This window comes from Labrus bergylta, chromosome 16, assembly GCF_963930695.1.
Source record: "Labrus bergylta chromosome 16, fLabBer1.1, whole genome shotgun sequence".
Taxonomy (NCBI): domain Eukaryota; kingdom Metazoa; phylum Chordata; class Actinopteri; order Labriformes; family Labridae; genus Labrus; species Labrus bergylta.
The window spans coordinates 1,480,453-1,504,524 of NC_089210.1; the positions used below are offsets into that span (position 1 = coordinate 1,480,453).

The 24,072-nt window shown below is 44.9% G+C and overlaps 1 protein-coding gene across 2 annotated transcripts; it reads right to left on the reverse strand.

The window, feature by feature from the left end:
* Positions 1-4,501: 4,501 nt before the first annotated feature.
* On the reverse strand, positions 4,502-22,470 carry smarca4a (SWI/SNF related, matrix associated, actin dependent regulator of chromatin, subfamily a, member 4a). 2 transcript variants are annotated; one of them, XM_065964388.1, is made up of 33 exons: positions 20,798-22,470; positions 20,572-20,704; positions 19,527-19,985; positions 18,717-18,815; positions 18,379-18,634; positions 17,851-17,977; positions 17,379-17,552; positions 17,101-17,274; positions 16,835-17,005; positions 16,705-16,749; positions 15,746-15,876; positions 15,593-15,656; positions 15,390-15,502; positions 14,079-14,226; positions 13,827-13,990; positions 13,535-13,601; positions 13,317-13,427; positions 12,230-12,472; positions 11,376-11,489; positions 11,045-11,152; positions 10,419-10,505; positions 10,284-10,330; positions 10,014-10,180; positions 9,571-9,734; positions 8,539-8,811; positions 7,935-8,012; positions 7,621-7,839; positions 7,111-7,373; positions 6,904-7,012; positions 6,178-6,279; positions 5,705-5,837; positions 5,472-5,620; positions 4,502-5,226 (listed from the first exon to the last, which is right to left on the reverse strand). In XM_065964388.1, exons 1-33 carry the CDS (start codon positions 21,017-21,019, stop codon positions 5,194-5,196), a joined length of 4,947 nt encoding a protein of 1,648 aa, XP_065820460.1. In that variant the 5' UTR covers positions 21,020-22,470; the 3' UTR covers positions 4,502-5,193. The 2 variants fall into 2 exon arrangements, with proteins under 2 accessions (XP_065820460.1, XP_029137481.2); XM_029281648.2 differs by having other exon boundaries at positions 16,705-16,752; positions 20,798-22,468.
* Positions 22,471-24,072: the final 1,602 nt, after the last annotated feature.

Genomic DNA, 24,072 nt, shown 5'->3' on the forward strand with positions numbered 1-24,072 from the left:
GATTCTCTGTACATACTTTATATAAATGGAAAAACAGATTCATGGAAAAAGACCTCAAGTGGACGGAAAAGCCCAAAATCAAAAACATCAATTCTTATAGCTTCCAATAACAACGAAGGTTATCTTATGGCTCCCATAATTAAACTCCAGAAATCAGTAATTCATAAAGCTGGTTACTATGAATCAGAAGGACTTGAGGGATCCGTATTAAAGGTCCAATCAGTGAGATGTGTAGAGAGTGAGATGATAAAGGTATCTTACTATCTGATCATTAAGGAAACATGCTATGTTGAAGTGCTGGCTTCTCTGACAACAATGCAGCAGCCAGTATGTCCTCCTTCTAACTTTAGATTCTGCTCCTGAATGCTCTGGATTTGTTTGGACCAGAGAAGGTAGGCGCTTTTAAGACACCCCACACGGCTGTTTTGGACGCCGCACGTAGATATGAGAGCAGTTATCAGGTCAACAGGTGTTGCAGTGATGGAAGCGGTCAAGAGAAGTGGTTCAGATAGAAGTGATTGTACCCGACCTAAAAAGCCTCTGCATGTTTCTAATAAGCTCCACGAGCAGAAACGTGCTCAAACTAGGATCAATATTGGAGATGCTTTTGAAAAATGGAGAGAGGTTAGAACACAGAAAGGTTTACAGACCCATGCAGAGCTGGATAAACACTGAAGCTTCAGTGTCCACCACATGGTGACCTGAGTGAGGATGGACTCTAGAGAGGGGGGGGGGGGGGGGGAGACAGCTCTCTATGATGTTTAGAATTTAGACTGCAGTACCATTTTAAACACTAGTGGTCAGAGTTACATACTGCTCCTTTAATTTAAATTTACTTCATAACAATCACAGGAGCTTTAAGGATTTGATCCCCTGAACCTTTGGTGCATCATTTTCTCTCTTATAAATTGTAACATTACTCAGAGCTGCATGAATAAGGTCACAAAGTAATTAAACGGTCGCTCCCTTTAAATAAAATATGCAAATAAAGAGTCGTCAGAAACAGTTCAAGCCCCTTTCAGTGAGCCCGCCCACATGTAACCCCACCGTACTGCACAATCAGCTCCCTTTTAATATGAAGTGACATGGAATTTTCTGGCCTCTGCAGAAAAAAACTGGGTCCTTTGGGTGACCGACTTAGAAACATGGACTGTTTCTGAACTGTGCCGGAGTTAACCTCCAACTTCCTCATGAGCCCGCGTCCTCCATGAAACGTTGATTGAGTCCTGGAGGATCCCTCGTCAGAGATAATAAAGAGCGGGAATGGAAACAAAAGTGCAGGTGAGGTGAAAGTAGAACACACCCCTCCACGTCGACTGCTGGACGACTTACATTAAAACCTCCTCACCCGGGCCTTTGTAAACAGTTTCTTGTTCTTCCAGTATGTGACCCCCCCCTCGCACAAACCCGGGGCCCTTTTCACATTCGCCGCTCCTGCTGACAAAACAAACAGAGCGCTGGCTGCAACCGATTTTCTGTCTCTGTCTCTTCCCTCTGAAGGTCAAATCAGGTTTTCCCACAAGCACTTACACATGTTTCTGGCTGCAGCTCAAGCCGCTACATGGGGGTTCAGAGCAGGGAGGGTTTCGGTTTCTGCAGCCGACTCAACAACACATTTCTGGCTTTGTGTACGTCTAATTTAAATATTTTTGAAGTCATTTTGAGAGTGAAGCCATCCATCATCTGCAGAGAAAAAACGCCAGAGGACACATTCCTGTAAGGCCGTGTCGTCATTGTGGGGAGTGGATGCGTGGAAAGGGGAGCGCCGCTCAATCAAGAAAAAAGCTGAAAAAAAAGAAAATGAGACGGACAATATTTACTTTATTGATCCCCATGAGGGGAAATTTCAGTTTTTACACTCTGTAGTCATGCAACACACACATAGGCTGAAGTATATACATACATGCACACAAACAGGATCATATAGACATGCACTAATGGAGAGATGTCAGAGTGACGGAGCTGCCCACAGTGGGTGTTCCTGAGCTGATGGTGGGGAGGGGGTTTGGTGCCTTGCTCAAGGGCACCTCGGCAGTGCTCAGAAGGTGATCTGGCACCTCTCCAGCTACCAGACCAACTTCCAAGCTTGGTCCGCACTGGGACTTCCCAACCCAAGTCCCTACAGACTGAGCTACTGCCGCCCTCAAAATCAATAAAATAAATAAATGGATTTGTATTAGTGTAAAAGTGTCTGAAGACATAAAGACTGAGTGAGAGTCCTTGGATGTGCGTCCTGCAGGGGGCGCTGGAGTCCCATCGATGGCGGTCTCCATGCTGGGAATGCTGTCTCAGTCTAACTTTCAGTCAACCTAACGACAGGCTGAGAGCTGGAGCTGAGGCGGGTTTTAAACCTCCTGACAAACCGTTACACCGCGCCCACCTGTCAATCAGGTCAGCTACACGCCTTATTGTGAATAACTCTTATCCTTCATCAAATCAAAACTGATGAGTCATCAAAACATTCACCCCCCGTACAGTGTGTGTCCATCCAGACATGAGATAATCACACCTATTTGGTTTTTTGAACCAGGCTGTAAACATGTTCATCTCTGCTGTAAAAACAGGCTTTTTAGAATGGGTGTGTATGTGACTTCCTGTGCTTCTGCAGCCAGCCTCTAGTGGACACTCCAGGAACTGCAGGATTTTACACTTCAGCATCGGCTTCATTCTTGCAAGAAACTTGATAAAAACATTGAGTATTTTCTGGAGGAACACATCCTGTGAGTCATGAAAAAAACCCAAATACAAACATTGACACAGGAAACGGGGTCTGCAGACACACACAGGGTAACAGTTCCTCTAAAATCTAAAATCTAGAAACAAAGGCGAGAGAAATCCCCCACGGAGCGGATCTAAACTCCCTCATGTTTGTGCAGGTGTTGGGGCACTTGCCCCTCGATGCTCACGTGCAGGAGAGAGTAGGATGAATGTGTGTCAGGGTCAACGAGGGACCTTTGTGTAGAGAGGGAGGGAAGCGTTCATAAAACAAGATCAAGAAGATAAAAGATGACATGTACCACCGGGGATGCTGCTGCAGAAGCACTGGAGGAAGAAACACCCACACGTGCCGAGTCCGGACCCTGAGCAGAGAAAATGTGCTCTGAGACAACGGTCCTTGGAGCCCCCCTAAGATAAACTGAGACCCCACAGAGTAGGTCTACACACACACGTCTTCTTACCAGACGAGCAGGAAGTGTTTAATCATGATTTAAGTTGTCATTTCATTTTTTTTTATTTGTTCCGTACATGTCAAAACACAACAGAAAAAAAAACAAAAAAAATGATTCAGACTTTAGGGTGAAGAATACATCTTGTTTTGCCTGCCCCCCTTACTCAAAAAGTAAACAATACATTACAATCTATGAATGAATACCAACATAAAACAAATCTAACAATTCAGTCTTCACTTCCTCAGAAACACACAAAACACACTAACTGCCAATGTCATACAGTCTGATAACTTTGTTCTTATACATTTTCTTAAACTGAAATATTTGAACACAGCCCTTCAAATCATTATTCAAAGATTATTTAAAAGTCAATATATCGTCATCATTAATATAATTCTTGATCACGTTTGAGTTGATTTTAAATAGTTTCCCTTCTCTCGTATGTCATCTTCCTCGTTAGATCTGTTTTATAATCTGTGCGTCGGGATGGATGTCGAACACGTCTACCTACAGGTAAACATAAAGTCACCTGAACCTGAACTTGGTGTATGCAAACCTAATCTGACGACCTCAGAGCAGATAAAGCCTTGCGCCCCCTCCGGACCCCCCAGGTTAGGAAGCAATGCTCCAAGAAGCATTAACCAAAAACCCATTTCTTTATTTATTTTGTTGGCTATTCTTCCCGGGCTCCAACCAAGCATCAACCCATGACTTCAGCTACATCTGATCTCTCAGATTTTTCGTTGAACTCCATATTTGTTTATTTTTTATTTTTTTAACGTCTTATAAAGCGGAACACAACGTTAACATTTTTAAAAGCAAACTCAAAACCTACCTCTTTAGTAGAACTTTTAACTGAATCTCATTTCATCTAGTTTTTTTTACATTTTGAACCTCCTGTGTTTCCTCATTTAGAATAAATGATAGCGTTTCCTCAGTAACTATTCTTATCTAGTTATTTTTACCTTAGTTTTTGTATTGTGGGATAAGGGGGGTGGGGGAGAGAGTCATGCTGTCGCTGTTTGATTAAATGTTGATGTAAAGCACTTTGGGATACATTTGTTGTATGTAAATATACAAATAAAGTTTGATTGATTGATATAAATGTTGTGAACTTTGGGGATGTGTCGGCGTTGGAGTAATTATAACATAAAGGTGATGAACGCTGCTCAGTGGGGCCCCGTGTGAGGTTTGCCTTTAGGGCCCCACCAAGAGTCCAGAATCACCATGACGACCAGCTTCATTTATAAACCTGCCTGAGCTTAGAAGGCCCTCTAGTGGACAGACAGGGTCAGTGCAGACCAGACAAAGTGGAAACCACACACACAAAGTAATCATGAGATGCCTTTATTGTAGTTTTTTGGAATCCAGTGACACTGACACGAGAAGAGGGTCCTATCCCTCCCTCCCCCAATTCATACACAACCTGAGAGGGAGGGGCTGCAGGGGCGGGACGTACCGTGATCCCGCTTGTAGTCTTAAATTAAACACAGATAATAGCGAAGACACATCCAGGTGCTTTTTTTTTTTTTTTTTTTTTCCTCCGACAGACACGCACGACATGCATTCAGAAAAAAAGGGGGACTTCATGTTACAGTTTTCCCTCCTGCTTCACGTGTCTCAAAGAAAAGACGACAAAATGAACAGCACTTAAAAAAACAAAAAAGAAAAACAGTTCGGTGTCTTTATGGCCCATGCTCAGTCGATTATTCAAACTCTGTCCATTTTCCACTTACAGGAGAAAAGAAAAGAAGGTAAAGAGACACTACTATTCATAATGTGGGGGGGGGAGGGGAGGGGCAATGGTTTAAATATGGAAGTGGACTTCATATTTTTAACTGGTTTTTAATAAATGGTATACTTTAATGAGAATACAATAGTCTCACTAAAAATCAGCTCATCTAGGTAAAACTAGGCCTGTTCACAAACTGACTCCCTGCTGTATCTAAGTAAAATATATAAAGTCCAGTCAAGGGGGCTCAGGGGGGGGGGGCGTTGGTCCGATCAGGAGCGGGGGCTCACTTCAGTCCTCGTCGCTGCCGCTGGCCGAGCGCTCCTGAGGAGAAGGAAGAAGGAAGGAGCGTTAAAGAAACCACCGACACAGCTCAGCCTGAGACTTTTTAAATTATGCCTCATTTTAACGTCTCATTCCTGCAAATTAAGGAGGGGGGGCACAGCTGGGGGCACTTTGGATCACCTTTGACCCCCTTCACCGTGGGTAAACCTCTCCAGTTAAAAACAAGTCTTGATTTCTGGATAAATCCTGACAAATCACACTGCTGCTGTGTGACCGTGACTCACCTCTTCTTGCTCCTCCTCACTGTCGTCGTCGCTCACCACAGGTTTAGCTCGAGCGCCGCGGCCTCGCCGTCGCTGCCCTTTACCTCCTCGATCTCCTCGCTCTCCTTTCTCTTTCCGGCTCAGCTTGATCTTCACCTTCACTGAACGAGCTGACAGAGAGAGAGAAGATGGTTAACTCTTTTAATTCTCAGACCCCTTCACTCCCTCGGCTCGATGATGTTTGTGACGCTCACATTCAGACTCGGAGCCCTCGTCCGGCTCGTCCTCCTCTTCCTCGCTCTCCTCTCCTTCGCTCTCGTCCTCCTTCTCGATCTTCTGCCGCACGCTGGTGAAGACGGACTGCAGCACGATGGAGTCCTCGTAGATCTGAAAGGTTTGCACACACGATAGGTGTTAGAATCAGAATCAGAATCAGGGTTTATTGCCAAGTACATTTACACATAGAAGGAATCTGACTTGGTGTATTGGTGCTAAACAATTAACAAGGAAATAAAGCAGAACTAGCAACAACTTAAATAATACAGAATAAGAAGATATTACAAAATAAAATTTAAAATGTAAAAAAATCAAAAACACAAAATGTACTAAAGGTGCAATGTAGGAGCTGTGCAGTGGACTATGAGAAAACATTTTTTAATTAAAAGTTATTAATCATTCTTCTTCTACTCTCGTTTCAATGTGACTGTGCGCTCTCGTCTTTGCTCACCAGCGACCCCTCCAGGTTGAAGGTCTGTGCGTTTTGACACAGCAGCATCACGTCCTTTTCCAGGTCGTTCAGGCTGCGGTACTTATGGCTGCGGATCCTCTCCTGATGGAGCACAAAGCAGCCGTCAGAAATAAACATTCATTAACCCTCATGCATCATTATGGACATTTTGGTCCATTTGGTCAAATGTTTCTTCTTCATCTGGTCATCATTTTGTCTGTGTTAGTGCATATGGCACCATTTTTTGTAAGACAGTCTCTCTCTTGACACATTGTGGAATGCACATTTGTTTTTTTTAATAGATCAATAGAACACTGAAACATGTTTACTACCCTCTGAAGTCATTAAGGACAAAATGTCCACTTCTGCTATAAAAATAGGACAGATTGATATCTTTTTCTACTTTTTTCTGCATAAATCTCTTTAACACCTCTAGCCCTGCTCAAAACTATCAAACATTGAATAATTAACAGGAATATAACCCTTTAAATGCCAGTTTGATTACATGAGTCTGGTATTTAAAGGGTTAAATTCCTAAAAATGATTAAATGTTTGGTAGTTTTGAGCAGGGCTGAAGTTGTTTAAGAGATTTATGCAGAAATCTGTTTTATTTTTAAAGCAGTTTTTTGTCACGGACATTTTTTGTCCTTAGTGACTTCAGAGGGTCGTAAATTAAACTTAACTTGATCTAACCACACAGAGCGAGCGTGTCGGCGTCTCTCTCACCTTGATCTTCCTGAAGTCGACGGGCTTGCGGATGAGCTCGTAGTACTCGGGCAGCTCTTTGCGAGATGGCAGCTGGATGAAGACTTCGCTTAGCTGTCGGCCGTTACTCCTGAAAAACAAAAAAAAAGGTGAAGTGTTAATGTGAATCACTGCGAGAAATAAAACCTCTGAGTCTAAAACACGACATCATGATGTTAGTCTCCTAACCCGTCTTTATACTTGATGACAGCATCCACGATCTTCTTCATCTTCTTGGTGAGCGACTGAGGGTTGGGCGAGAGCTTCTCGGCCGGCGGACGCCCGCGCTTCTTCGCCTTCTTCCCCTCGTCGTCTTTGTCCCGCCCCCGGCCGCTGCTGGAGCTCGGCGTGGCCGGACCGCCGTCGTGGTCCCGGTCTCTCTTGCGCTTCCTGGTCGTCTTTTTGTGACGCACCTCCTCCTCGATGTCCTCCAGATTTCCCTCCTCGATGGCCTGTGGGGGAGGAGAAGCGATCAGGTCCAAACTCGTCTCGTACTTTTTTTTCTATTTTTTAAAATTATCCTCCAAGCGGGCGGCCCGGGTTCGAGTCCAACCTGAGGCTCCTTTTCCTGCATGTCATTCCCTACTCTCGCTCTCCTTGATTTTCGACTCTATCCACTGTCCTATCTCTCCATTAAATTCACAAAATGCCCAAAAAAGAAATCTTGGAAAAAAGAAATGATCAAAATGAACGTCCCACCTTGAGCCACTGTTTCTCCGTGAGCGAGTCGCTGTAGTCCACCTCTTTACGTTGGCGGGATCCTCTTCCAAACATCTTCTCCTCCTCCTCCTCGCAGGTCAGCCGCTCCACCTCGGCGTCGTCCTTCAGGATCCAGCTGGGCATGTCGTCCTCCTCCATCAGACGCGGTTTCCTCTTGGGGTTACGCGCCTCCTCGCGGCGTCTGTCCAGATCCATACGCTGGAATTTTGTTTTAAATATATCCGTCAGGTCAGAGACAACACAAAGACAACTCCAGTTAATGTTTGAATGATTCATGTCGAAGGAGGTCAAACCATGAACTGCTCAAACTCCTCTTCACTTCGGGCGATCATCTGATTGACGGTCTCGTCGTCTGGGACTTCATCCTCCTCCTGCGGGACAAAAGAGACGAGTGAGTACGAGGAGACAAACCTCCTGACACCTCAGAGCCACGCCTCTGACCTCATGACTCTCATGAACCCGTAAGAAGAAAAACTGAACATGTATGTGTGCACTGAAAAACATCACTGTGTATGCATGAGGTGACTTTAAAGCCTCGCTCCAGTGTGATTCAGCTTCTTCATGTTTCACACATTTCTCAGTGTGCAAAGGTTTTAACATGTGCACAATCAGTCAAGTTCATGAACCTTTAAAGAAATCTTTCTCTGCATCCAATCTGTGTTTCTAAAAGATTTACTGAACGTCTGCTGGTTTCTTTCCTGGAGTGAGACTTTATTGAAATGAAATGAACGATGCAGAAAGAGAAAGAGGAGAAGAGGAGCTCGGACTGATGAAAATATCCTGAGGAGAAAAAGAAAAAAAAAAAAGGAGACAGAGGAGGAGGAGATGGAAAAACAGAGATTGAGGAGGTGGTAAGCGCACAGGTGGATGTGGGTGGGTAGGGATCTGATCACTTACACCGACCCACGCCCCCCTAGTGCGGTCGCCTCCTCGAGTCCCGACCTCGTCCTGTTCCTCGTGCTCCAGAATGGCCTGCAAGAAGGCGCGGCGCTCGCATCCCGACGACTTCTGGTCGAACATGCCGGCCTGGATGACCTTCTGGTCCACGTTCAGTTTGTACTTGGCCGCCGCCAGGATCTTCTCCTCCACACTGTTGACGGTGCAGAGGCGGAGAACGCGCACCTCGTTCTGCTGACCGATGCGATGAGCTCGGTCCTGAGCCTGCAAGTCCTGGAGGAGGAGACGGAGGAGAGGATGTGTTTAGACTTCACATCACAACTCTCCAACACTGACGCCGCAGAGTATTTATATCAGACGGTTTCATCACCGTGTGGGCTCTCTCTTATTTTCAACATCTGTTCTTAAGAGTACCTCTGAGTTCTACCCCTTACAAAGCACCTTCTCTCCCTCCCCTTCTTTCACTTGCACCCCTTTGTTTCTTAGGTATTTCATATAGTTTTGTAATGTATTTGCTGGTTGTAGTCTGATGCGTGTCTCTTGATGTCTTAGTATTTTACTGTCTTTATTTGTTTATTTTACTGTATTTCGGAGTTGTTGTCCTGACCTTGTCTGTTTGTTTTTTGTGCCTCATTTGTTATGTATATGTCACTCTATAGTATATATATATATATATAGCAGAGACAAGAAAACATATTTATATTTTCATTTCATTGTACAGTGTTCCCCTTTGTTATTTTTTGTATTATATCTTTGCTTTAATACAGTGTATAACTTCTGTACAGTTTATTTTAATTTACTTAACTGTTACTACAACTTATTATTTTTTAAATTTAATTTGTAATTTTTACTTTGTTTTTCTCATAATGTTATTCTATTTTATATATAATTTTAACTTTTTTGTAGAAGCTGACTCAGGGAGAAACACAAAATTTCCAATGTACCTGTACTGTCCTGTACCTGTGCACAATAAACATCTATTCTATTCTATTGCACCTAATACAAATAAAAAATAAGATAAAAAAAGAGTACCTGATGAGGGTTCCAGTCGCTGTCAAAGATGACGACTGTGTCAGCAGACTGCAGGTTCAGACCGAGACCTCCGGCCCTGGTGCTGAGCAGGAACACAAAGTAATCAGAGGCCGGGTCGTTGAAGGACTTCAGCAGCATGCCGCGATCCTCCGCCTTGGTGGTTCCTGTCAGAGGACAGAAGGTCAGAGCGTTAAGAACGTTAAATCAGAATCAGTATCTGGGTTTATTGCCAAGTACATTTACACATACGAGGAATTTGACTTGGTGTATTGGTGCTAAACAATTAACAAGGAAATAAAACAGAACTAGCAACAACTTAAATAATACAGAATAAGAAGCTAAAAAAAAAAATGTTAATCCTAGATGTTTGATATGATCATGAGAGAGTAGAAGCTCCATGGAAACATTTTGCCTGCTGACGAGTGAGACGAGACGAGACTCACCGTCCAGACGCAGGTACTTGAAGTTACGGTAGGCGAAGTAGTCCTCCATGATGGTCATGAGCGACGTCATCTGACAGAAGAGCAGCACTTTGTGGTCGGTGGCCCTCAGCTTGGGCAGGATGCGATCCAGCAGCTCAAACTTCCCGGAGGAGCGGAACAGATCGGGACTGTAAACGGTAAAAGATCGGAAAAACAACGAGACGGGAATGAAGACAAAATCCATAAAATAACTAAACACGTGGAGTACGAGAAGTCTGAAACTTTACTCACCCGCTCACGACTCCACCAGAGTAACCGAGATGTTCAGAGAAAGACTCCTGTGAAGGAAACAAAGCGTGATCATGAAGTCATTCTGCAGCAGATTGTTGCTCATGTGTAAAAACATATGCAGAGTCTCGTCTTTACCTCGATGTGCTGGAACATGTACGGGTGGTTGCAGATCTTCCTCAGCTGCATGATAGTGTTCATCAAGGTCTTCGTACCACCTTTACCCTGAGGAACGAAACGAGGGGTAGAAACAAGATGAAGAGCTGCTCTTAGTGCACCGTTTTTAAAGTCTTTAAATGTGATTCTTCACACTTAAATATATAAATCAAGTATCTCCTCTGAAAATAACTCTGTGAGTCATGACTGTCTACAATGGGTGTAACACCCGAGTCCCACTGTCTGTGATGTTTTCAGAGTTTTCAGAGTCCTATCTTCACTTTGTTTACATCGCCAGGACGGCCGGCTGACTCCTCCCCTCGTGTATAAAAGTTGTTTAATTGAGGGACTAGAGAAAAGAAGAATAACATACTGTACTCACTGCTTAACTGTGTTTCTAGATCACGCTCATTTCAGGTAAATTTACATGCAGTGTGAAGATACCAGCATAATAAAGATCGCTAGCATTAGCATGCTAACACAACAATGCAGCGCAAGTTGTTTTGGTTTCATGCTGGTGCTCAAGGGCGACATCTGCTGGATCAAAACATCACATAAAGCCTTTCAGATTTATTTAAGAACATGATCATCTTCTTCTACTGTCGTACCTTCTTGTCTTTTTCCGACCCGTCTGTGAGCAGGACTCCTTTGGCCTGCATGTGTCGGTACAGAACCCTCTGCAGAGCCGACATGTCGCATTTGATCACATACTCCACCTGCACACCAACACAGAGGGGAAACAGGAGTCACACATGCTTAAAGGTAGAGTCAAGAGATTACTCCAAATGTTTGAAAGACATGCAGAGCGAGGATTAAAACAAGCAAAAAGATTTTTTAAATATGCTTGAGTTGATGTGTAGTAAACACATGACTAATTTAGGTCTCAGAGAAGAATCAAATCCTTGATGAAGCGATGGAGAGAACAAAGTGAACTCTGACCTTCTCAGGCAGCTGAGCCTCCACTTCTTTCTTGAGTCGACGCAGCAAGAACGGCCGAAGCACTTTGTGAAGACGTCGGATGATCAGAATCGTCTCCTCTTCATTCAGGTCGACCTGGAGGGAAAGGAGAGACGTGATGTCATGTTGCCTTACCACCCAAAACCAAGAAAATGGATCACATCAGTCCAGTTCTGAGGTCCTTACACTGGCTCCCAATCTGTCAGAGAATAGATTTTAAAATCCTGCTGCTGGTTTATAAAGCGCTTAATGGTTTAGGGCCAAAATACATTAGTGACCTCCTGATTCATTACGAACCATCCAGACCGCTCAGGTGGTCTGGGACAGGTCTGCTCTCCGTCCCCAGAGTCAGAACCAAACATGGAGAAGCAGCGTTCAGTTTCTATGCTCCCTATATCTGGAACAAACTCCCAGAAAACTGCAGGTCTGCTGAAACTCTCAGCTCTTTTAAATGGAGGTTGAAGACTCACCTGTTTACAGCTGCCTTTCATTAAACAGCTTTAATAAGATTTTAAACTTTAACTCTGCTCTGTAACTTTTAACTCTTTTTATATTTTTACTTCAATTCATTTAATTTTAATTATTTTTATTAATTTAATTTGAATTCTTTTTTATTAGTTTAATTTGAAGTATTTTTATCAATTTCATTTGAATTATTTGAACATATTTTCAGATTGACTAATAATGTTCTATTTTAATGTTTCTTTTCTTTCCTCTGTCATGATGCTTTTGATGTCTTGTGTGAAGCACTTTGAATTGCCTTGTTGTTGAAATGTGTGACATAAATAAACTTGCCTTGCCTTAACCAATCACAAAAAAACCCCGATCAGACTCACCTTCTCTCCGGTCATGGCGAAGGGTGCGTTGAACCACTGCTCGAACGTGTTGCAGCTCTTGAAGATGGTGGGCAGCAGGAAGTTGAGCAGCGCCCAGAGCTCGGGCAGCTTGTTCTGCAGCGGGGTTCCTGTGAGCAGCAGACGCCGCGGGGCCAAGTAGTGTGTGTTCAAGACCTGAGTCAGCTTACAGTGGTGGTTCTTCATACGGTGACCCTCGTCCACGATCATGTACTTCCAACGCAGCTGGGAGAGTGAGGAAGAGGAACAACAGACTGAAGGACAGACGCAAGAAGTCACATTTTGTATGCAAACTCAAAGTAAGCTCGTCAACATTTCGTCTTTACTTAAATACAACGTGTTTTAAGATGATACAATCTGAAGATTTTCATCATTAAAAAGAACAAAAGCTTTAAAAATCTTCAGTCGTATCTCTCTTCCCAGAAGCTGCAGCGAACATAAAACAGAGAGAGGGAGGGAGGGGGGGGGGGGGACGTTCAAACTCTCAGGTCGGAGAATATCAAGTCCTTTTGGAGTTTAAGGGTGCACTCAAAGTCTACAATCTGTACCGTGCCCAAGCTAATTTAACCCCTTAAGTCCACTTTGTTTGACCAGCTCTGGCACGGCTGGACGAGATGGGCTCTGGCACGGTACAGCTGGTCATGCACAAACAACAAGTATGTAACGTGGACACAACGCCACAAGAAAAGAATCCAGGAGAGGCTTTCTGACCGAAACAACTCAAATGTTGTTGATGTTTTTGTGCAGTTCAGACCTGTTTTGGTAACTTGTAACAAGAACTGACCCATTACTGGGTGTCTAGGTCTCCTATTTCTATTATTGTGGTATCTACCTCTCTCTCCCCCCCCCTCTCTCCTCTCTCTCTCCCCCCCTCTCTCCTCTCTCTCTCCCCCCCCTCTCTCCTCTCTCTCTCCCCCCCCTCTCTCCTCTCGCTCCCCCCCCCCCCCTCTCTCCTCTCTCTCTCCTCTCTCGCTCTCTCTCTCCTTTTTAAAGTATCTTGAGACGTGTTATTAATTTGGTTTATACAGAGAAAGGTTTGATTGTATCAAACCTTGATATTCCTCCTTACCTTTGCCAGCACTTGTTTGTCTTTGATGATGTACTCGTACGTGGTGAGCAGCACGTTGAACTTGCCGCTGCGCAGGATGGGAACGAACGCACGGCGAGCTTGTGGAGACCCCTGAAATCAACACGAGTACATTTATTATGAATAGAAATAAACCCAGCTACGCTCGAGTAAGCTCTCATCTCATCGTCTCACTTTGACTGGACTGAAGCGGCACTGACCTTGTAGGAGATTTTGATGACAGATGGCGCCCACTTATCAAACTCATAGACCCAGTTTGACAAAGTTCTGAGAAGAGAAGAGATGAACTTTAAAAACACAAATGGTACTTATCAGTTTGCCTGATCGGGTGCATACCTGTTTTATTGTCTCTCTTTACTTTCTGAAAAACGTTTGTAACTTTGACTAGCTGCAAAACATGTTTCAATTTTGCTCTGAAGAAAAATTCAAATAAAAAACACAAATGGTTTCAGCTGTGGGGGAAAAGGCAGCGAGTGAAGGAGGAGAGCTCACGAGAGAGGTACGATGATGAGGAAGGGTCCGTTGAGGCGCTTCATCTCCATGAGGTAAGTGATGAGGGCGATGGTCTGGATGGTTTTTCCTAAACCCATCTCATCGGCCAGGATGCCGTTCAAGTTGTTGTTGTAAAGCGACACGAGCCACTCCAAACCTTTGATCTGAAAAAAAACAACAACATCCAGAGTCAGCCAGAGGAACATTTAACCCCGCCCCCTCCTCAATGTCCTGCTGTCTCTGTGTGAGTACCTGGTACTGCTTGAGCTGCCCGTTGATCAGCAGCGTCGACTGTTTGTCAACTTTCTCGGTGACGGCGTGAGCCACGGCGTAGTACGACTGCAGGCCTCGGTTGAAGCTCGCACTGCCGTACTCGTCATCCACGTCCTGCCGGGCGTGTCTGTGGGAGAAAACGCGGTCTTTATTAGTGTTTACATCGTGCACACCCGGGAGCTGCAAACAGCCCGAGCAAAGAAGAGTTTAACATCAATGCAGACCATATCATCCGGTGTATGAGACGCTCCTTTAACACCTGTTTTCTCCTCTAAAACGTCGGCTGCCTCTTATACACCACTGTGACTAATATAGCAGTATAAAATGCAGACAAACGCTCCGTCATTACCACGGGTGCAGCCGCCACCACCGCACGCCATGCAGTCTTAAAACTCATTTATTCAGTCTGGCTTTTATATAGTGCTTTATATAAGTTCAAATCTTAACATTATTTTATTGTCTTTTTTATCCTACTACAATTTGAAATATTCTTCTCCTATGTATTAATTTTAATATCTTGTTGCTTTTATGTGTCGTATTTTATTTTTTCATTTATATATTTTTAAATTCTTATTGGTGTGCATTAGTCTCTCAATGATTTTATAAACTACTTTTTCATCAATAACTTTTCTGCTCTCTTGTAAAGCACTTTGAACTGCAATTGAATTTGTCTGAAAGGTGCTGTATAAATAAAGTTTGATTGATTGATCTGACACAACCCCCATTCACTGTGTATTGAAAAACATAGCGACACAGACGAGGCTGGACGCAAAACTCTTTAACATCTTTTCTCCCTCCATCAGGCATTTAAAGAAAACGGTGATTGACTGTTCAGTAAGTAAAGCCTGTGGAGCGCTCTCTTTTGAGCAATAGACTCCTTCTTTAACGTTAATGAGTGACCAGCGGAGTCGGGCAGAGAGCTCGGGGTCTGTGCTTCATATAGTTCCCTGCAGGCAGAGAGATCGTTTAGCGTACTGTAGCTAGTAGGAGAGCTAACTCCACAAAGAGAAAACAGCTGGAACTAAAAGAGCGACACAGCTGCAGAGCGACTGACTGTTGTAGACCTCGCTGAACACGATAGAAACCATCACACAGGACGACTGTTTCAACCTTTTTCTTTCTTGGAAACCTCTAAAAACAGTCTGCTTGTTTTGTGAAGGTGCGACTTATATTCTGGATTTTACGCTCACTCAGCAGAAGACACGTTAAGGAGACCTGAAGATTGTCTTTGTCAAATGTATTGTTGCTTTATAATCGTTGTTTTCAGACTCATTCAGAGTGAGATCTTACTCGATGATGTGCCGCACGTCCACCTCAGACACTTCTTCACTGTCGGGGTCGGGGATCTTCTTCTTCTCCTCGCTGGGAGCTGAAGACGGCTGAGGCTGCTCCTCGTCCTCGTCCTGAAACACAGAAAGGAAGAAGGCATGAAGTCTGCTGGAAGGAAAACTCAAAGTAGCTGTTTTGTTGTAGAAATCAGTGCAGGGGTTCACCTCCTCCTCTTCCTCCTCCTCAGAGCCGCTGTCCTCGCTGTCAGAGCGCGGCGCCACTTCGTACCTGCAGAGGAAGAAATGTTGTGACTTTAAACCCCCGTGTGAAACACATTAGTACAGTTAATGTTTATATCCTGCAGCTGTGACACTGACCCCGGGTTCATCTCCAGCCAGGTCTCCAGCTGACCGGCTTTCGGAGCTTCACCGCCAGTCAGGATCTTTCCGCTGTCCGTGTGGATGACCTTCACAGGAAGGTCGCTCATCTGACTCGTTTCATCTAGAGGCTGTAAGAGAAGAAGAAGTTATTAAGCCCCGTGGACTCCTGAATTCAGTGATTCTTCGTCTAACACCCCCCAGAAACACAGAGTCCACCGTCAGTGAGGTAGTTTCTGTGTTTGACAAGGTGACTGAGGACGCTGTGATGTCACCACGTGCGGTGCGTCCTGATCTCTAACAAACATTCTTCGCTCTCTGAAGGAGGACGGGGAGATGAAAACATGGAGCTCTTATTGAAGTTTTTATGATAAATCATTTGGACTGGGGCGCCTAGTGGTTATGTTGCACGCCCTGTGTACAGAGGATGTAGTCGTCAGGGCAGCAGCCGTGGGTTCAAATCCGACCTTTGCCCTTTGCTGCATGTCACCCTACACTCCCTCCTCTCAACAATTCCTGCCTCTCTTCAGCTACAACAACATTTGGACCATTTCCACCGAGATAATCTACGAGGAAGATTAGAACAAATGGCCTCACTTATAAGCATCATAACACATAAAGGAGGTCATGTGATTCAGTTTAATTCACAAATGAATTACCAATTAATGTGTGTAATACATCTGCACATATATCCGTTGCTTTTGTTACTTAGTTATCTGTATTATTTGACTTTAGTTTTTAAAGCTTAGTCTTGGATTCATTCATGAAGGACTGGATGAGTTATTTAACTTCATCCTTACACCCTTTTCAAACATGGACTGGTTAAGGAAAAATAATCGAGCCACTACAGAAAGTATGCTTTGATTGCTGTTTGCTTTGTTTGTAATGTATATTTTTATTTTATTTTTACATGTTCGAAATAAAAAATAAATTAAAATGAAATAAGTTTGAAGACTCACCTCTCCATCAGGTCCCAGGCCGGATCCGCCCTCCACCGCCTCGGGCTTCTGAAAATGTTAAAAGAATATAAAAATCACATGAAGAAAAGCTCCTTAGACTCTCAGAGAGACGACTTTTAAGAACACTCACCTTCTTTTTCTTCTTCTTCTTCTTCTTCACTTTCAGAGCTTGGACGGCTTTGTGAGCTCGCACCAGATCGGTGAGGTTGGCCACGTACTCGTCGGTCTGCTGCAGCAGGTAGGCCAGACGCTTGTCTTTCTTTTGGTCGATGAGTTTACGGTAACCTTCTTCATCTTCAGCCTGAGAGAATCAGAGGGGGGGGGGCGTTAAGGGGCTCGCTCTGGACCAATGAGAAGACCTCAAAACATTTACACCAGGAAGTGTTGGAGTCTCACCATCAGCCTCCTCATTCTCTCCTTCTCGATGCGCTCGTTCTCCTTCTTCTGCTCGCGCTCTGTGTTGGCGTGGTAGGTGGCCACGGCCTTGGTGGCCTTCTGGAGCTTGGCGGTGATGGAGCGGTGGTACTCTTTGAAGTCCTTGGCGTGCTGCAGGATGCTGTTCAAGTATTCCTGCAAACGAACACGACATCGACGTTAGAACATCCTGAAAGCTTCTCTTTTTTAAGAAGACGTGGATATCATGGCGTTAACGGGTTCTGTTCCTCGATGTGTACCTGGTGTTTCTGGCGGCGTTTGCGCTCCTGTTCGATCTTCTGCTGCTTCTCGAGCTTCTCGGTGATCCGGGCTTCCCGTAGAGACTGGCGTTTGCTGCGTTTGTACGCCTTGGCGTTGAGGGCGGTCTCCAAAGCGGTGTCACGACGCATGCAAACAACGACCTCCTGACGAAGCTGCAGATGCACAAAAAGTCAACATGTTGAAGATCTCTAATGTTTTGAATTTAGACTGCAGTACCCGTTTTAAACACTAGGAGTCAGAGTGTCATACTGCTCCTTTAAGGTGTTCGTGGCGTTCTCTTCAGAGTTACAAAAATATCTTATACCTGAAAGGTAGCGATAAATCAAAGCAGGCGTTGATGAAACTTCATATTTCAGTGGATTTCAATTTTGAGCTCAACTGGTTCTAAAATCGATGATAACATTAGCTAATAAAGAAAGGTCAGATTTGTGCACATATCGTCATGGTTACCTGTCTCTGGAAGTTCAGCAGCCTCAGCGCTTTGAGCTCGATGTTGGCTTTGGTGCGAAGATCGCCGGCGAGAGAGCCGGGCAGGTTCTCCAGCTCCTGGATACGGTGAGCGATACGAGCCTGCAACCTGAAGAAAATATCAATAAAGACAATATTTAAGACAGACGTCACTATGGCAACAGTATCACCCACTCTCACCTGTACTCTCTCTCGTGTAACCTGCCGTCTCACCTGTACTCTCTCTCACTCACCTGTACTCTCTCACCTGTACTCTCTCTCTCTCTCCTGTACTCTCTCTCTCTCTCTCTCACCTGTTCTCTCTCTCTCTCTCTCTCTCCTGTACTCTCTCACTCTCACTCTCTCTCACCTGTACTCTCTCTCTCTCTCTCTCTCTCTCTCTCACCTGTACTCTCTCTCTCTCTCTCTCTCTCACTCTCACTCTCACTCTCTCTCACCTGTACTCTCTCTCTCTCTCTCTCACTCTCTCTCTCACCTGTACTCTCTCTCGTGTGTAACCCGCTGTCTCACCTGTACTCTCTCTCCTGGAGGATCTCCACCGGGTCCAGCCCGCGGGGTTTCTGGATGGGGGTGATGCGGTTCTGCTTCTGGTGAAGCATCATGGGAGGAGGCTGAGCGGGCTGTCCTGGCGACTGAGTCTGAGGGGGCATGACGGGGGAGGCGGCGGGGGGGACAGACGGGGGAGCGGGAGAGGGTCTGCCTGTGGGCTGAGGAGGAATCAGCTTCTGAGGAGGGTTTGAGGGGGCAGCGGCGTTCACCATCGGTCCTGAAAGAGATGAAAACCAGAGAGATGAGCCGTGACCACATGAGCTGTGAACACAGAGCTGCACCGGTGGGACTGAGTTTACCTTCAGGCCACTGTTTCGGGGGTCCGTTGGTCGGCTGGCCTTGCATACCCGGGGGGACTCCTGCAGGTCCAGGAGGCACCATATTTGGACCCACCATACCTAAAACAAGGAGAACAGGTAGACGTTTTTCAAGGTGAGTTGCATGTGTGAAACCAGACAGCTGAACTTTTCCTCTCAGACTTTATCCCGAGTTTCTCCTCCAGCATCCTGGTATTTTTCAACACAAAATCTGAGTGAGCTGATGTGAGAACGCAGCAGGATATTATCCGGGGAATTCAGACGGAAAAAAGGGGAATGCAAGAAAATATAAATGTTTGCTTTTCAGCTTTTCAATACAGTCACAAATCACACAGCTGTGGCAACAAATCCCTTTATAATTTACAAGAACTGAAAGATAAAGTTATACCCGCCCACGATCCCGCCCAAACCCACAGACTTGATTGTGTTCATTTTCAAAGAGCGTATACTGCGATTACAACGGATTCCCGACTAAACAAAAGCTGCACATCAAAACCTTGGATATCAAGAATATCAAAAAAGGCACAAGCAGACAGGTTGCACAAAGAACTCAGCAGAAGCTCCTTTTTTCACACAACTAATCCCAGTAAGGTTTTTAGTGCCCTAAATGTTCAAACTAACCCCGCCCCACCAAAAAAGTCTATCTACAGGATATAAACGTCACCACCCCCTCCCACTCGCTCGAGGTGAATCCTCCTGATTACCTCCTGCTGCGTTCTGCAAGTGTGAAATAGCCTTTGGCGCCTGCTGTAGATAAAATACCCTTCAGGATAATAGTGAAGATAAACTCACCATGTGGCCTGTTGTAGTTGCCCTGAGCCGGTCCTGGTCCCGGCCCCGGCCCACCTCCGGGCCCTGTCGCCGGCGGCATGTTGGGCATCGGCTGCTGCTGCATCCCCGGCATGGGCCTCTTCCCCTGAACGGCCATCTGCAGGTGGTCGGGGAGAGGCTGACTGCGAGCCAGCATCTTGTAGGCCATGATCTGAGCCCTGAGCTGGTGCAGCTGGTTCTGGTTGAAAGGAGTGGGTCCACCTGCACCACCTGGTCCACCTCCTGCAGCTCCGGGTCCGCCTGGACCCTGAGGACCCCCACGGTTAGGTTGTCCCATCCCCTGGCTGGGGTCCCCAGTGCCCTCCATGGGGCCAGAAACCGGGCCAGAGGGACCACCGGGCATCATGGGGCCAGAGGGGGGGCCGCTGGCTGGGACGGGGCTGGGCGCATGCTCTGAGCCTCCTAATGGAGAGGGGTAACCTGGAGGAGCAGAGAACAGATGCATCATGGGTAGTCCAAAAAAGATATTGGTGTTCTATGCAATGACTTTACAGTATGAAAAAAACAAAACACTGAGTGTGATTTATTGCAACCGACTTCAATCAACCTTTACTGTATTTTTATTCCTCTTGAGTTTAAGTCAAAGTCCAAATATTAACCAAAACATTCCTGCCTTTAATTCCCTCTTTTCATTTTCTTTTGCTGACAAACTCTGCTGTGGTTTTGTGGATGCAGCTGCGTTTGTTGCTGCCTGAAAGGAGAAACCTCAAAACCCCGCCCCTCCTGTGGTCCCGCCCTCTGCTGTCTGCTCACGCTGCCAAAACGAGCAGCAACACAAGAAAGAAACCGGCTGGATGGGTTCAAACACACACACACACACACACACACACTCTCTCTCTCTCTCTCTCTCTCTCTCTCTCTCTGTGTAGAGTAAGTCGGCATGACTGAGTTCTCTCTCTTCATTTTTATCTTTCTGATGTTACCGAGGAGAACGATCAACCTTCAGACGCCACAGAAAACATAGACAGCAGCGTGCATCTTCAAACAGTATTATGGGATGTGTTACCTTGGGAATGTTGGTCCATTGGGCTCGGAGGGGGTCCCATCCCACTGTGCCCCCCTGGTCTCATACTCATGCCCTTCATCTGGCTGTAGCGGGGGTCGTCGGGCATCCCCTTCTCATGCATGGCTTCCATTGGCTGAAAAAAAAAGACAAATGCAATTAAATATGGAAGATATTTTGATTTGAGGTTTTAGTATTCATAACAAAAAGAGAATAAACAGCTCAGTACTTTGTGCATCTGGTGCATGTTGTCCTGAGGATATCCTGAGGGTCCCTGTGGTGGGTGGGGGTGTCCGGATCCAGGAGGTCCTGGGCTGGGTCCCATCATGCTGTGGGCCGAGCCCGGAGAGGGACCAGGGCTCGGGCCCATCATGCCTCCCGGAGATGGCCCCGGGCCTGGGGAGGGTCCAGGCCGAGGTGTCCCTCCCATCGGAGGGTCAGGGGTGGACATCTCGCAGGAGGGGGGGGGGGGGGGGGGGGAACAGGAAGTGTGTGGCAGCAGCGAGTTCCCCCTGAGAGGAGAGATGACAGGAGGAGTTATGGGAATGATCCCAATCAGACTGGGAACAAATGAGTCGGTGTAAGTGTGAAGTTAATGTGAACATCTGCATTTTAGGGCGCACAAACCCAACCAGCCGACCAGCGGCGCTCCGTGAACGTATGCTTTGATATGATAACAAGTATTCTCTTTTTGTCATTTCATCTATTTGCTTTAATTAAACTCTCAACATCAGGCCGGGAGATTAATCAAATTTCAGTTTCAATCATGAATTTGATTTCTCAAGATCATGAAAACAAGATAATCGAGATTAAACAATTACTGTGCAGCTGCATGGGCGCCTTGCACGCCGTGAACATTTTATCACGTGTGATTAATGTCTCAAAGTATGAGTACATCACCACTACCTCAAAACCAGAGCTAATTTTTATTTACATATTGTTCACTCAATTATTGCTTGTTTTTTTTTTTTGAAGTGCTCCGCTTATTAAAGCATTAAAGCGATTAACATAAATGTTAGTGATCCAGATGTCGTAAAGTCAACGAGTTATCGTGATCTCAATATCCGTTAAATTAATCAGTATGATTTTTTTGTCATAATCGAGCAGCACTAATTGAGGTCATGCTCTCAATGATTTCTCTACTTTAAATAAAGTTTGACTGAATGTAGTGAGAAACGAAAACCTCACTGCTTTACTACACAAACAGAAAAGTGTGTAAAACATTGAATGTCTTTGTTGCAGCGCTGCCTCCTTAACATATGAATCCTGTTTCAGCTGAAAGTGACAGATGGTGGAAGACAAATTGAACAATGTTATTCAGAGAACACTTTGTGTAATCATCAGACTTGGAAAGAACAAATCAGGCCCTAAACAGGAAGAGTTATATTTATATTATGTTAGCTTTATATTTACTAAGAGGTCATGAAAACTATCAAAACCTAAAAATAAAAAAATAAAAAAGTAAAGGCTGTTTGGTGTAGTTTTATTAAAGAAGGTAATATGATATTATCGTTTGTTTAATTTAAACATTTATTTGAAAATAAAAGTTTGTATTTATTTATTATTAACATTTTAAACAACCTTAATGTAAACTATCACTTCAAGGGTAAAACTTTAATTAATAAAACACTTAGAGGACGATCTAATTCACAACAGTCCCTGCTACACACACACAAAGACCTCGACAAGAAAACGGACCAAGAGGAAAAACAAACAAACAAAGTTGAAACTGTGTCAGAAACAGTTTCAATGTTTACATCCGCAAACACAAAACAGTTAGCTTAGCTGCTGTTAGCATTAGCAGCTGTGCTAGCGTTAGCCGGGCCTAGCCCTGTCAGTTAACGTTATATTTTGTATTTTCACTAACGATAGACTTCTTATCTTATCGTCATTTTAATTATAATGTTATAATAGTTCCGTGCTAGTCATTGAAAGACTTAAAAGCCCGAGAAATAACACTAATGTTGGCGTAGAGAATTGCGAGAACAGTCGGCTCAGGCTAGCCGGTGTTATGTCGAGATCTGCCGCCTTGTAGAAAAATGCTACCAAAGCGCATAACGATATAATATTCTCTCCATATCACATATTTAATAAAGGCAACTGACAAAATAACTTAATATTAATTCACCACTCGACCTTATGCATTATTAGAGTATGGGGAACACATTTTGGTACTCTATTATTTAAGATTTCAGGGTCGTAGCATTTTTCGACAAGGCAGCAGATCTCAACAGAACACCTGTTAGCCTGAGTGGACTGCTCTTTGTAGCTTAACCCGAACATTAGTGTTGTTTCTCGGTCTTACAAGTCGTTCAATTACTAGCAGAGAATTCGTCAAACATAATCGTGAAGACGACGATAAAACGACAAGTGTACAGTTGATGATAGTACATAATGTAACGTTAGCTGTTAAACCCGGTGTTACATCGAATACTGCTACCGCGTAAGTAAAAGCCAGTGTTAATATGTGAAGGCTAGCATGCTAGCGGGTTAGCCAAGCCGGCCATGCTCTCCCAGGCCAATTAGGCAGAAAACTGTGCCGTTTGTGGAGATGTTTGTCCAGATGCGGCGACAAGTGAGAGGTAAAAGCATCTCTCATCGCTGGAGATGATTGATCCAACTCGCCTCCCGTACCTTTGGCTTCGGTGCTGCGCTCTAAGTTCATCTCCAAAAACACATTTCATTCATTACCGCCGCGCCACAGCAGCGACTGTAATGTCGGTCTGGGCTTTTTCTCCGCGTAAAAACACCCGGAAAAAACACCACAAATACTCTACAAACATCGGCAAACACAGACGGAAGCATCTCTGTGTTAAACAAAATAAAAAGTTGACTTACACAAAGTGGTAAAAGGCGACGTTTGAGTCCTCAACGGTTGCAGCGTCTATCGGTTTTTCCTCCTAGCCAGAAACAAAGACCGACCAGCCCAGTCGGTTTTTTTCCTTCACCCCCCCCCTCCTCTCTCTCTCTGTAGATTGTATCACAGGGACCCGGCTTGAAGCGACTCAGCAGCGCCCCCATCCGCCGGCTCGTCAGCTTCCCGCATGCCCAGTGAAGGCTGCGCTTCAGTGGGGGATGAGAGAGCGAGGAGCCGGCGTGGGGGAGGGGAGAGCAGGCCAATTCAAATCAGTGTTAATATGCTTTAATGGGATGAATGTTAGAGAAACAACACGGCCAAGGCGTCAAGTGATAAGCAGATGAAAAGAAGAACACAAACAAAACAACGGGTAGAGAAGGAAAATATGGTATAACTCAGCGTCTTTGTGTGTTTATGAAACACTGTTGTAGGTCTTCTGCAGAGGCGTTTCTAGAGTCTTATGATGCCCTGAGCAGGAAAATTCATAAGGGGCCCCATTCCACCAGCAATCATCACCTTTAAAGGACCAATCTGTAAGACATCTACTGAGTTAAATCATAAAATGACCTTACTGTAACATCAGACATTAAGGGAACATGCTATGTTGAAGTGCTGGCCTTGTTACGCCTTAAGACATTCATATTGAT